The sequence below is a fragment of the Mus pahari genome, chromosome 7, assembly GCF_900095145.1.
Source record: "Mus pahari chromosome 7, PAHARI_EIJ_v1.1, whole genome shotgun sequence".
NCBI classification, from domain to species: domain Eukaryota; kingdom Metazoa; phylum Chordata; class Mammalia; order Rodentia; family Muridae; genus Mus; species Mus pahari.
The window spans coordinates 68,639,688-68,651,315 of NC_034596.1; the positions used below are offsets into that span (position 1 = coordinate 68,639,688).

The 11,628-nt window shown below is 38.1% G+C and overlaps 1 protein-coding gene across 1 annotated transcript in view; it reads left to right on the top strand.

Moving 5' to 3' along the window:
* The window catches only part of Mnat1 (MNAT1 component of CDK activating kinase), a 143,781-nt gene that overhangs the window by 50,136 nt on the left and 82,017 nt on the right, over positions 1-11,628 (top strand). The window contains exons 3-4 of the mRNA XM_029540543.1: positions 4,764-4,867; positions 7,258-7,398. Coding sequence (XP_029396403.1) covers positions 4,764-4,867; positions 7,258-7,398 — 245 coding nt within the window. The remainder of the gene's footprint in view (positions 1-4,763; positions 4,868-7,257; positions 7,399-11,628) is intronic.

Here is an 11,628-nt window from a genome sequence, read left to right on the forward strand (position 1 = left end):
GACCAGGCTGGCCTTGAACTCAGAAATCTGCCTGCCTCTGCCTCCCAAGTGCTGGGATTAAAGGTGTGCGCCACCATGCCCGGCTATGAGGGCCATTCTTACTCAAACCACTATACTGGTGCTGGAGAGGAGAAAAGAAGAAGAAGAGGAGAGGACTCATCATTAAAAGGCTTCACCAGAGCAAAGGAGATGATAAAGACAGTATACAGAAGCGGAGGAGCCATATGCAGACTATAGCACTACCATTAACTGCATTAGTTGTTCCTTTTCTACTGCTGTGATAAAATACCATGACCTAGGTAACTTTTACAAGAAAGAATTTGCTTTGGCTTACTGTCCCAGAGGGATAAAGCCATGCATGCCATCATCATCTTGGTAGGGAAGCATGACAGTAAGCCGCAGACATGGTGGCTTGAGCAGGAAGAAGCTGAGGACTCAAATCTTGAACCACAAGCTTGAAGCAGAGAGAGCATACCTGGGAAATGGCAAGAGTCTTTAAACTCTCAAAGCCTGCTTCCAATGTTGCACTTGTTAGAACAAGGCTGTATCTTTAAGCCTTCCCAAACAGTACCACCATCTGGGACCATGCATTTCAAATGTCTGATGCTATGGGCACATATCACTCAAGCCAATACATCTCTGAAATTTATATGAACTTAATAACTATGGCAAGAATAAAAATAACCTTATTAACAAGTAGACATCACTAAAACAGAAACCCAGACAACTAGCTAATAGGTATATGCAACGATCCTCAGCATCACTAATTATCAGGAAAATGCAAATTAAATCACAATTAGATACCCTACTACAAAAAAAAGAAAGCATGCGATATGATAGGCTTGCTCATCAGATTGCTGTAGTAATTCTGTATGTTTACATATACCAAATATCACATTGTATCCTATACATATATTCAGTTATTCTTTGTTTAAAAGGCTGGAGAGTTAGTTCAGTGGATAAGAGCATGGCTGTTCTTCAGAGGACCCAGGTTTGATCCAGCACTCAGGTGGTATCACACAACTGTCTATAACTCTGATCCCAGGATTTCTTAAGCCTTCTTCCTGCCTCCAAGGCCACTAGGCACGCACATGTTGCACAGACATGCATGTAGGCAAAACACCCTCTTTTTTTTTTTTTTTTTTTTTTTTTTTGAGACAGGGTTTCTCAGTGTATGCTTGACTGTTCTGGAACTAGCTCTGTAGACCAAGCTGGCCGTGAACTCACACAGATCTGCCTGTCTATGCCTCCTGAGTGCTGGAATTAAAGGTGCGTGCCACTACCAGCTGGCTAAAATACCCATACTTATTAAATAAATGCATAAATTTTCAAGAGGTATATATGAAATGAGAAACTTTGTAAACTTGGCTGTCAATAAGATTTAGTCGGTGGCTCATAGGGACCCAGTGAGATTTTTAAAAGATGGTTTCAGTAGTATGGATAAGAAATAAGGAACTCAGAATAGATGGTAGTGGTGCACAGTAAAGAGGACATTGTAGAGGATATTCACTCACAGAGTTGGTATCAGAAGTGAGGTAGGAAGAATAGACAGATGACTTGGAATATGACCTTGAACGCTTATGTTCAGTGGTACTAATCAAGACAATGCAAGTTGGAGTGCAGGAAGAGTTGGCAAAGTTCCTTTGACCCCTGGGACCCAGGTGAGAAGATCAGCTGTCTTGACTTGTGCTTGTAGTCCCAGCACGAAAGAGGCAGAGACAGCAGATCCACGGGTCTTGAGGCCTGCCAACCTAACCCACTTGGCACATTCTAGGTCAGTGATACACGTTGTCTCAAGAAACAAGGTGGACACCAGGTGGTGATGATGCAATCCTTTGATCTCAGCACTCAGGAAGCAGAGGCAGGTGAATCTCTGCCAGTTCGAGGCCAGCCTGGTCTACAGAACAAGTTCCAGGACAGCTAGGACTACACAGAGAAACCCTATCTCTGGGGGAAAAAAAAGATACAAGGTTGATGTCCCCATTGAATAAAACGATACCTAAGCTCGTCCTTTGTACTCCTCATCCATGTACACATATGTGTACCTGCGCTCTCTACATGACCCTTCCCCCAACAAAAGACAATGCAAGTTGTAAAATCACTTTTTTTTGTTTTTTGTGTTTTTATTGGTTTGCCTTGTTATAGAGGGAGTCTGCTGGAAAGAGGGTTGGAATAAAGATATTAGTTTGGTTTTATCACTTTGTTGTGTGGCATTGTTCTGGTTGCTATTGTAGGAATAAAACTCTTTCAGAATCTTGTTTCTGTTGCTCTCTACTTTTGCTTTATTCATCCTTTCAAAGATACTTTGATGTCTGAATTGACTTTCGCTGCTACTCAAAAGAACAAAATGTTAGCTTAACAGACACCCACTGATGACCAGAGTGAGCTTCCTACCCACTGTAATTTTCAAAATTCTAAAACAGGCCCTCTAAACTTTCTGCCCTCTTGTATATGGAGAACAAGCACAAAGAATTCAAGTATTATGAACAAGTTCATATTGCTAATGAATAGTTTACCTACTAGACTTTTCTCACAGTGCTTTGAAAATATATGATAGGCCTGAGGAGTCTATGTCTGAAATATGGAGTACCGAGAAATAGCCAGAGATAAGAGAGTAGTCTGTAGGTTTTGGCTTGGTATTGGTGTGGTAGTGGATTCATGCAGTTCTAGTACCAAAAGGCAGGCAACATGGCCATGAGTTATAGGCCAGCCTGGATTACAAAGGAAACTGTGTTATAAAACAAACAAATCATTGGCTACTAGCCCATAGGCAATAAGGACATCTAGAGCTGTTTTTGACAGGTGTGAAAGAGCTCTGACTTTGGTTGTGGAGTAGAAGTATTGAAACTTACACATACACAAGAGGTTTAGAGACAGGAGGTTAGCTCAGGTCAGTGTTTGAGGAGGCAGAAAATGGGATGAAGACATTCTCTTATATAAATGCCATTATAAATTCCTTAAATAGCACACATAAAAATTAAAATGTGAAATTTTGAATGATGGTATCAAAAACTTACAATAAAAGGTACACGTGAAGATGAGCTTTCTTGTGGCAATAACAACAGGCCCTTCTCTGTGAACATGACAATATGCACATAGAACTTTTTGTTCTTCCTTGCCCCAGGGATCATCTCAAACATTTGTTCATAGCTTCATAAAAAACAGATTATTCTTTGAGTGCAGAGAATACTTATTTTAAAAGGATGAGAAAGCCCAGAGGGCTTTAATTGTAAATTCTGAATGTCAAAAGACTTTAAAATTGTACTTAAATAACGTTAAATCTTCCAGAAAATATAATAGGTTTTTTTTGTTTGCATCTAATTCTTGATTAGAGTCAGATCAACATCTGAGCTACAGTAGCATACAGATAGAAAGTCAAATGATTGTTAGAGAGAGTTAGCTGCTGTTCCTTCTCTGAGGCTCTCATGACATTGTGGTTCACCGTGACATGAATAAGCTGGCTTCATCTAAGAAGTTTTTGTGTTAGTAATTCAATTTTATAATCCTTATTTTTGAGAGAAAGAGGTTGTATTATCTGTGATCATGATTTACATCTATTGCTAATACCTTTATTTTCTAAGTGAAAATGAAATAAACATAGTCTGTTTTGCTTTTATTGGGATTTATTGTGGTATTTATAATTATAAAAGAAATGAATTTCATCTAGCCATATACATTTCACTTAGAATTGAAGTTTACTTGTGTTTTTAATTATATTTAACAGCAAGTTTAAATCAGTAGTAAATGAGCATTCTAGTAGGTCTAACAAGATATGTACATTGAAAAAATTATATAGTGTAGAAAGTGGACAAGTTGAAGACTGGTAAGAAGTAATGTTTTTGGCATTCACAGAAGGGGAATTGTCAGTGGAAAGTGAGGTGAAGGAAGAAGAGCTTGTGATTAAGATGGAGATGGTGGGGGTCAGATCTTAATATTGATGTTGTTCTCTGTGTAGATTTTAAAGCTACAGTCTTAGATATGTGGAGCTTCTATAGGGGAAAATACTCAGCTGGGCAAGCATTTGCAGAAACAACACATTCTTTGTTGATAAAATTCAGATTTGGGGATTTACCTACATCACAGTCCTGGTTCTGGAGATTATTAGCCATATACTGTGGCTGAGCTATTTGTTAGTTTTAGACCACATCTGGGACTGTTGAGATGGATCAGTGGGTGAAGGTACCTGCTGCAAGGCTGATGACTGGAGTTCCATTCCTGGAAACCACATGATGGAAGGAGAGAACTGATACCTGCAAGTTGTATTCTGACCTTCACACATTCTGTAGACCACCCATGTACACTACATGTGCGTGCGCATGCGCGCACACACACACACACACACACACACACTTAATAAATGAAAAAAACACAACCCTATATCTGCCATGTATGAATTAGGCTAAGTGAGATAATTAGATGAAGTGTCTGTATCACATATTCTATAGATTTTTGCAATATAGGTAAGTTAGTCTTTGATTTATTTTTATTAAGTTTAGGTTTGTGTGGGTGTTCATGTATGTGACCCTAGGTGTACCACCTAAGTGCCAATGTCTGTAGAGAGTAGAGATTAGCAGATAGGTAGAGTCAAAGGTAGTCATGAATGACTTGATAAGATAGATGGATAAAAGACACAAATAGAACCATAAAGACTTTTAATGCCATGAGTAAGAAGTCAAAATACTGAGGCTTTGGGCTTTTATAATCACCTTAAGATTTATATTAAAACTATTAAAATTCATGACATTGTTTCCTTTTTGTTACAGTTTTCAATTTGACCAACAATGTGGATTTGGAGAACACTAAAAAGAAAATGGAAATCTATCAAAAAGAAAACAAAGATGTCATTCAGAAAAACAAATTAAAGCTGGTTGGTTGCTAAGTATTTTCTTCTTTTGTATGAGTAATATCTTTCACATAATATTTAAAAAGATTTTATTAGTTCTTTGAGCATTTCATATAATGTGTTCCACCCTCACTCTTTTCATCTCTTTCTCAATTTACCCCTCCCTGCTCTACACACCCATCTTTGTGTCCTTTACAAAAGTATTTCAAAAGAAATTTGTGCTGCTCAAATATTCTTGTATGTGTGGTCTTCTACCAGAGAGTGGCGACTTACCAGGAGCAGCACTCACAGAGAAAGTTCTTTGTTCCTCTCACAGTAGCTATGGTCAGTAGCTCCATGGCCAGAGGTGGGATTGTGTGCCCAACTTCCTCTCTGCACTGGGATTTGGTCTAGCTTGGGCTGCTCTGATGTGTTCAGAAGACATTGTTTTTATAGTCATCTACTACTTCAGGCTCATAGACTCTCCCTGCTGCCTCTTCTCCCTTGATCTCTCAGCCTTAGGAGGAGGGTTGCAGGATATATGGTCCCTTTAGGCCTGAGCATTCTTCAGTCTCTTAGTTTCTGCACCCTGGCCAGTTGTGGAGCACTGTCAATCTTTATCTTGTTTAAATAAAAGATTATCAAATTAGGATTAATAGATACATTGATCTATGGGTATAACACTAAGTCATTAAGAGACGCTTTGACATTGTATCTATTTAGTGGCATAATAGTAGTAGATTCTCTCTTAGGGCCTTTTACCTATCTAGCCACAAATTCAACAATGGTGTCAAGTAAGGATTTCATCTTATGGAGCAGGACTTAAGTGAGTGAGAAAGTGGTTGGTCACTCTCATGACGTTTGTGTCACTATTGCACCAGTAGGTGTGACTCTCTAGAACAGTTGTAACTCTCAGAGTTCAGCACTGAGTCAGGCTACTGATTACTTTCTCTTCTGTAACATGCAGAGAGCACCTTCCAGTGCCATGAAAGCTAACTAGTAGGGATAAAGTTCCTAGTTCCATACTGGCCTGATTGTACAACTCTCCTTCTCATTTTCAAATTATGGAAGATAACTAGTAGTATTGATTATAGCCTGTATTGTTTGGAGGTCTATGTGATCTCACTGGCCAATAATTCCAAAAGAAGTAGCTCATACCTGGAATTGGGGTTTTTATTTTCTAATCTCTCAAGTTTATTAGGTGGTATTCTTCTGTTATAGCATAATTTAATTTTAACTCTTTATGTATATATTATATTTTAGAAAGCTTTTGTAGTAGTAGTAGTAGTAGTAGTATGTTTCCATATATCTTTTTGAAAGGTCTTTAGTGTTTTTATTCTTCTCCATTATACCTCCTTTACCCTGCCCTTTACTCCCAATTTAACCATTTCTAGTCCATTATTTCATTTTTAACTCTCTATGCCAGAGCAGTCTCACTTCACTCTCTGAAAGCCCTTCCCCATGACCTCTTAGTAATGTCCTGACCCTTATGGGCATTGCAAATGAGACACACACAACTAACACCCACAGATGAGAGAATGTGAAATCTCTGTAGGATTGGAGTACCTCACCAAAGTAAAGTCATATTTATTAGTACCAGGATGTGGATCTTTAATCTGTTTATAATTTTACTTGTAGTCTCAAGGAAAACTTATCACCATATCAATAGTGTCATTACTACGTACACTGTGTATGCTGTATCCACACTTGATGTGCTGATTGGAGGTACTCGACAACATGTAGTTCTATCTTCCTATGTTTGCTCTTACTAACCTTTCTGGATAAAGTTGGATTCCCTTCTTAACATAGAAGCTTGTGTGAAGTACATTGACTTATGTAATGGGTTTAGGAATTGGTAAAAGTGATTAGGAGACATGCTCACAATACTTAGCAGCTGACTTAAGGAGAACAGAGAGGAGAGGAAACTGAAATGGCTTTGAAAATGAGTTTGCTTGAGGTGTGGGTTTGCTGTCCTCAGAATACAGTGGACCTTAATTTTGCACATAATGAGGCTATAGTATTAGAGTGCAGCTCCTTTTTCTCCTTGAAAACTTGGTGTTTTGGTGAAGGAGGAATTTGCCTAATACATGAATTAAGAAAATCCATGTTAAGTTCTATGAATTGCATGACTTTAAATTGTCTATAATAATTACAAATTGACCCAACCCCACCCCTGCTGCCCATTATTAACTAGTTATTCCGTTTTTGCTCTGGGCTTAGTGTACTTGGTTTGGCGTCTGTCCTTCCCTGGGATAGTAAGTACATGCTCACATAAAATAACACGTGTCCTAGTTGTTCTGTATACGGTTGTTACATTATTAAAGCACTAGTGATTAATATGCTTTATGCTTCTAGTAAATAAAGTAGAAGACCATGGTAAAGAATTGCTATTGGCTGGTAAATTCATTCCTTTCCTTATGGAAATGTCTGTTTAGACTCGGGAGCAGGAGGAATTGGAGGAAGCATTGGAGGTAGAACGCCAAGAAAGTGAACAGCGACGACTGTTCATACAAAAGGAAGAAGAGCTGCAGCAGATTCTGAAAAGGAAGAACAAACAGGCCTTTTTAGATGAGCTGGTAAGTGTAATGCAGTTACCACTTAGAAATTTATCAGGGATTTTGCAGAATGGCATTTAATAGCAGTTCAGAGTGTTCCTGCTCTAGTTTACTTCCCATTTTTTCCCAATACTTGAAAAATTTTTAAAAATTTTATTTATTATTGTTGTGCACAAGGATACTGGGTGAGAGCATGTGCCTGCCATGGTGTGTATGGGGAGGCCAGAGGACAATGATGTTGACCTGGTCCTCTCCTCCAACCATTTCCTGGGTTCTGAACTCAGGTAGTTGGGTTTACAAGGCAAGTCAGGGCCTTTATCTGCTGAGCAAGCTTGACTTTTGCTTCTGATAGTTATCTCTCAACCCCTCATCCATATAATATTTATGGTTAACAATTCTGTGAGTCACTTGGGTATGGTGGCACTCACCTTTAATCCCAGCAGTCAGGAGGCAGAGGCAGGTAGATCTCTGAGTTCGAGGCCATCCTCATCTACAGAGTGAGTTCCAGGGCATCCAGGGATACATAGTAAGACATCTATGTAAGATATCTAAACAATTCAAGTGGGTTTTTGAAATCCTGTCCTCTGCAGGTCTCCTTACTGCCCATTTGGCCTCTGCAGTTGTATAGTTGGACATGTTTACAGTATTTTAGAGCTGTAGGAGCAGTAGTCTAGGAGTGAAGAATTGACAGCCCATAGTTTGAAGGCTTGGGTTGGGAAAGTGGCATAGCACACCTACTGATCAATGACAGAACCTGCACCATCTCAGGGGATGGGGTGCAGATTCTGCTCCTCTGTGGGTTAATGATGGCCACTTCATCTATAGTGTCTGCTCTAGAAAATGAACGTGTTTCTAGAATTTAGTATAGAATACATTAATTTGATACCCAATTTCTATTCCAAAGAGAGTTAAGTGATAGAATCATGGTAATGACTTTAATTATACTTTTTATTATAGTCACATGCTCCCTTTTAAATCTTTTCAACTTCTATCAAGGATTTAAAGTGATTTATCCTAAAGAATGAAGATGCTTGTGGACGTGACATGTTTGTGGACCTTAGAGAAGGCTGCCAAAGTGAAGCTCTGCTGTATTATACTCCTACCCTTTTCATCCTTCTCTGCTTCCTCCTCCTGCATCTTCCTCTTCTTCCTCTCCTCCATCCTCCTCCTTTCCCCACTCCCCACTCTCCTTTTCCTCTTCTTTACCTTTCCATCTCTCTTCCTTTTTCCCCTTTTCAGCTTTTGTCTATATTCATTTCACTTTCAGATGAAAGATTTATGTAACTAAGATTAACATAAATAATACTCACTAGATATGTCTCTAAGCTTACTAAAACATTGTTTCTAGATCATTTTCTCTTAATAGTTTCCTAATAAGCTGGTTTTGAATATGTTGATTATGTGTTGAAATGTAGTGACTGCATATCATATTATTACATCAAAAATAACATATTTAGATGAAATGTTATAGAATATTAGTACTTTCTAGCAATTAGCTCTGTATTCAACTTTGGTAACAATAGCCATAGTGGCTGTGGTCTGAGATATGGTTCATAGAATTTATACTTTATTATTGATACTTATTATAACCCTTTGTGATACTGATGACATCACAAGCTGGAAAATGTTCCTTTCTGGGAAAGTCTTTCTGCATTGTCCCCTTTTTATGCTGTCTCCATATATTCATTTTTCATGAGGCATTTCTTGAGTATTGACATGCTTCCAGCCTTAATTGCTGTGTTGTTAATTCTATGTTAGAATAAACATAAATGTATTTTTTATTGTGCCTTTGTTCAAAAAGCATTTTAAGATAGTTAACCAGAAGTAAAATAAGAGGCGAGATTACATCTTAAATTAGATGTAGGTAAGAAAATAGAGGATTATTTAGGCAGAAAGTGCTCATCATAAATGCCCATCGTAAATGCTGGTGAGATGCTCTAGCAGGTAAAGGTGCTTGTTCCCAAACCTGACAACGCGAGTTCAAGCCTCACAACCCACCTGCTGGAAGGAGAGAATTGACTTTCACAAGTTGTTCTCCATAGCATGCATATCTGCACTCAGATAAAATAAATAAAAATGTAGTGAGAAATCCTTCCCACTTTCAATGCGGATAACAAATTTGCTTCTAAACTCAAAGACTCTGAGCCAGAAGAAAGCGAGCTTCAGCCACTCTAATCACTCTCCAGCACAGTCTCCCATTAGTCCTTTGTAGCAGTTGGACTTCCGGACCTGTCAGTCCTCAGAGCACTGAGTCTTGCTGCCTCATTGAGCTGTGTTGGCATCAAGCTTCCCTCAAATCCAGTGAGGCATGAAGTAAGACGTCCTTTCCAGTGTCGTCTATTGTGTGTGATCTGGGATTTATCCTGGTTCTTGTGAGTTCTCTCCTCACTTCCTGTTTTCTTCACCTGCAAGTCATTATGCACACAGTTTCCTCACTATTTAGACCATGTAACAGGGTGGTTAAATAATTCTTAGTAATTCACTGTATTCATGTCTACACTTAGTCAGTGTATAATAGTTTATAGAATAACACTGCAGTTTGGTTTTTTGATTGCAACTTTTAAATTTTTTTTATAGATTATTTCAGTCTTTATTAATTTTTTTTGTTACTTTCAATCCTTGACAAACTAAATTCATTAAATTTATTTTATCTTGATTGGTCTGTATTAATGAAGTGAAACTATTTTTCTATGTGTTTTCATGTTAGATTGTTTATAAAAAGGGACGCTAGCATTGGCATCTTTGTAAGTATGTCTAAAAGGGTTAGTGTTTGAAGTGTTCCCTGAATGACCCTTAATGCAAGGACGACTTACTGGAATTCTTTTCTTTCTTTGTTTTTTTGAGTTTGGTCTTTATGCCCAAAGTCACTTTTTAACCTTCAGAAAAGCACTGGCAGCACATTATACTGTATGTGACAGGGTTTAATGTTACGGTCTGAATGTTTATGGCTTTGCATTTGCCATAATGTTGGCTAAAAGTCCATTTATTTTAATTCTAACTGTAAATTCAATTTTTTAATAGTTTGGAAAAAGATTTTTAATCAGGTTCTGTGTTATTAAATCTTTTTATATTCCTGTTTGAAAATTCTGTTCCATTTATGTCTTAAATTTTATGAGTTAATGCTGTTGTCAAATGCAGTAGCTGATTCTTATTAGGAATATTGTTTGCCAGATGGCTTGCTTAAAGTCAGTTAAAATAATCTTTAAAAATGGTCATTATAAAGCTTTTAATGAGTATTACAGGCAGTCTTATTAAAATTTTCTTTAAATATTAAACAGTGTGCCTCTAGGCAATTATATGGTCTATGCAGCCTTCCATAGTGAAGTGTGAGTCTCAGAACACAGAAGTAACCTCAAAACTGGACCTGCATGCTCGATTCCCCAGAGCTCGCTTCACAGGCTTGTTCTGCTCTAGAGACATGCTTGTCACCACAACCCATGCTCAGCTCTTTTTTAACACTCATAAAGGCTTCAGGCTCCAGCATTTTGAGTACAGAAATAGAAGGTTTTAAGTAAATTCTGTGGCTTGATATTAAAGTTTGATACTTAGAATGCTTAATTTTTACAAAATTTCAGCTATCAAGACATTTAAACATTCTGTTCTTTTAATGTGAATACTAAGAATATAATAAACTGGTTCTGGTTAGCAACTTATTTAAAGGGAACACATTGTGTTGCTTTAATATGCTTTCTAAAAACTGTGTGTGTGTGTGTGTGTGTGTGTGTGTGTCTTTATATGAAAGGGTTAGCTGCCTAATGTAAGTGCTGGGTTCCTTGGAAGAGCAGCAAGCACCCCAACTGCGGAGTCACATCTCCAGCCCCATTGTCTTGCTTTTATATATGCAGTTTTGCTTTTTAGAATAAATATCAGTTATGTATAAGTATTTGTATTTATCTCAAATATTATAAATTAGAAGCTAGTTATTTAACTTTTAAAAATGATTTATTATTTCTGTGTATGTGTGCCTATCTGTTTATGGGTATGTGCATTGGAATTCAGGTTCTCTCAAAAGCCAGAGGAGGCCTTTGGGTTCCTTGGAACTGGCCTTTTAGGCAGTTGGGAGCAGCCTGGAGTTGGTGCTAGGAACCAAGCAGATTGTGTGCTCACACTTTTAAATGAGAAATGCTTACTTCTAAAAGTTAGGTCCTAGCCGGGCGTGGTGGCGCACGCCTTTAATCCCAGCACTTGGGAGGCAGAGGCAGGCGGATTTCTGAGTTCGAGGCCAGCCTGGTCTACAAAAGTGAGTTCCAG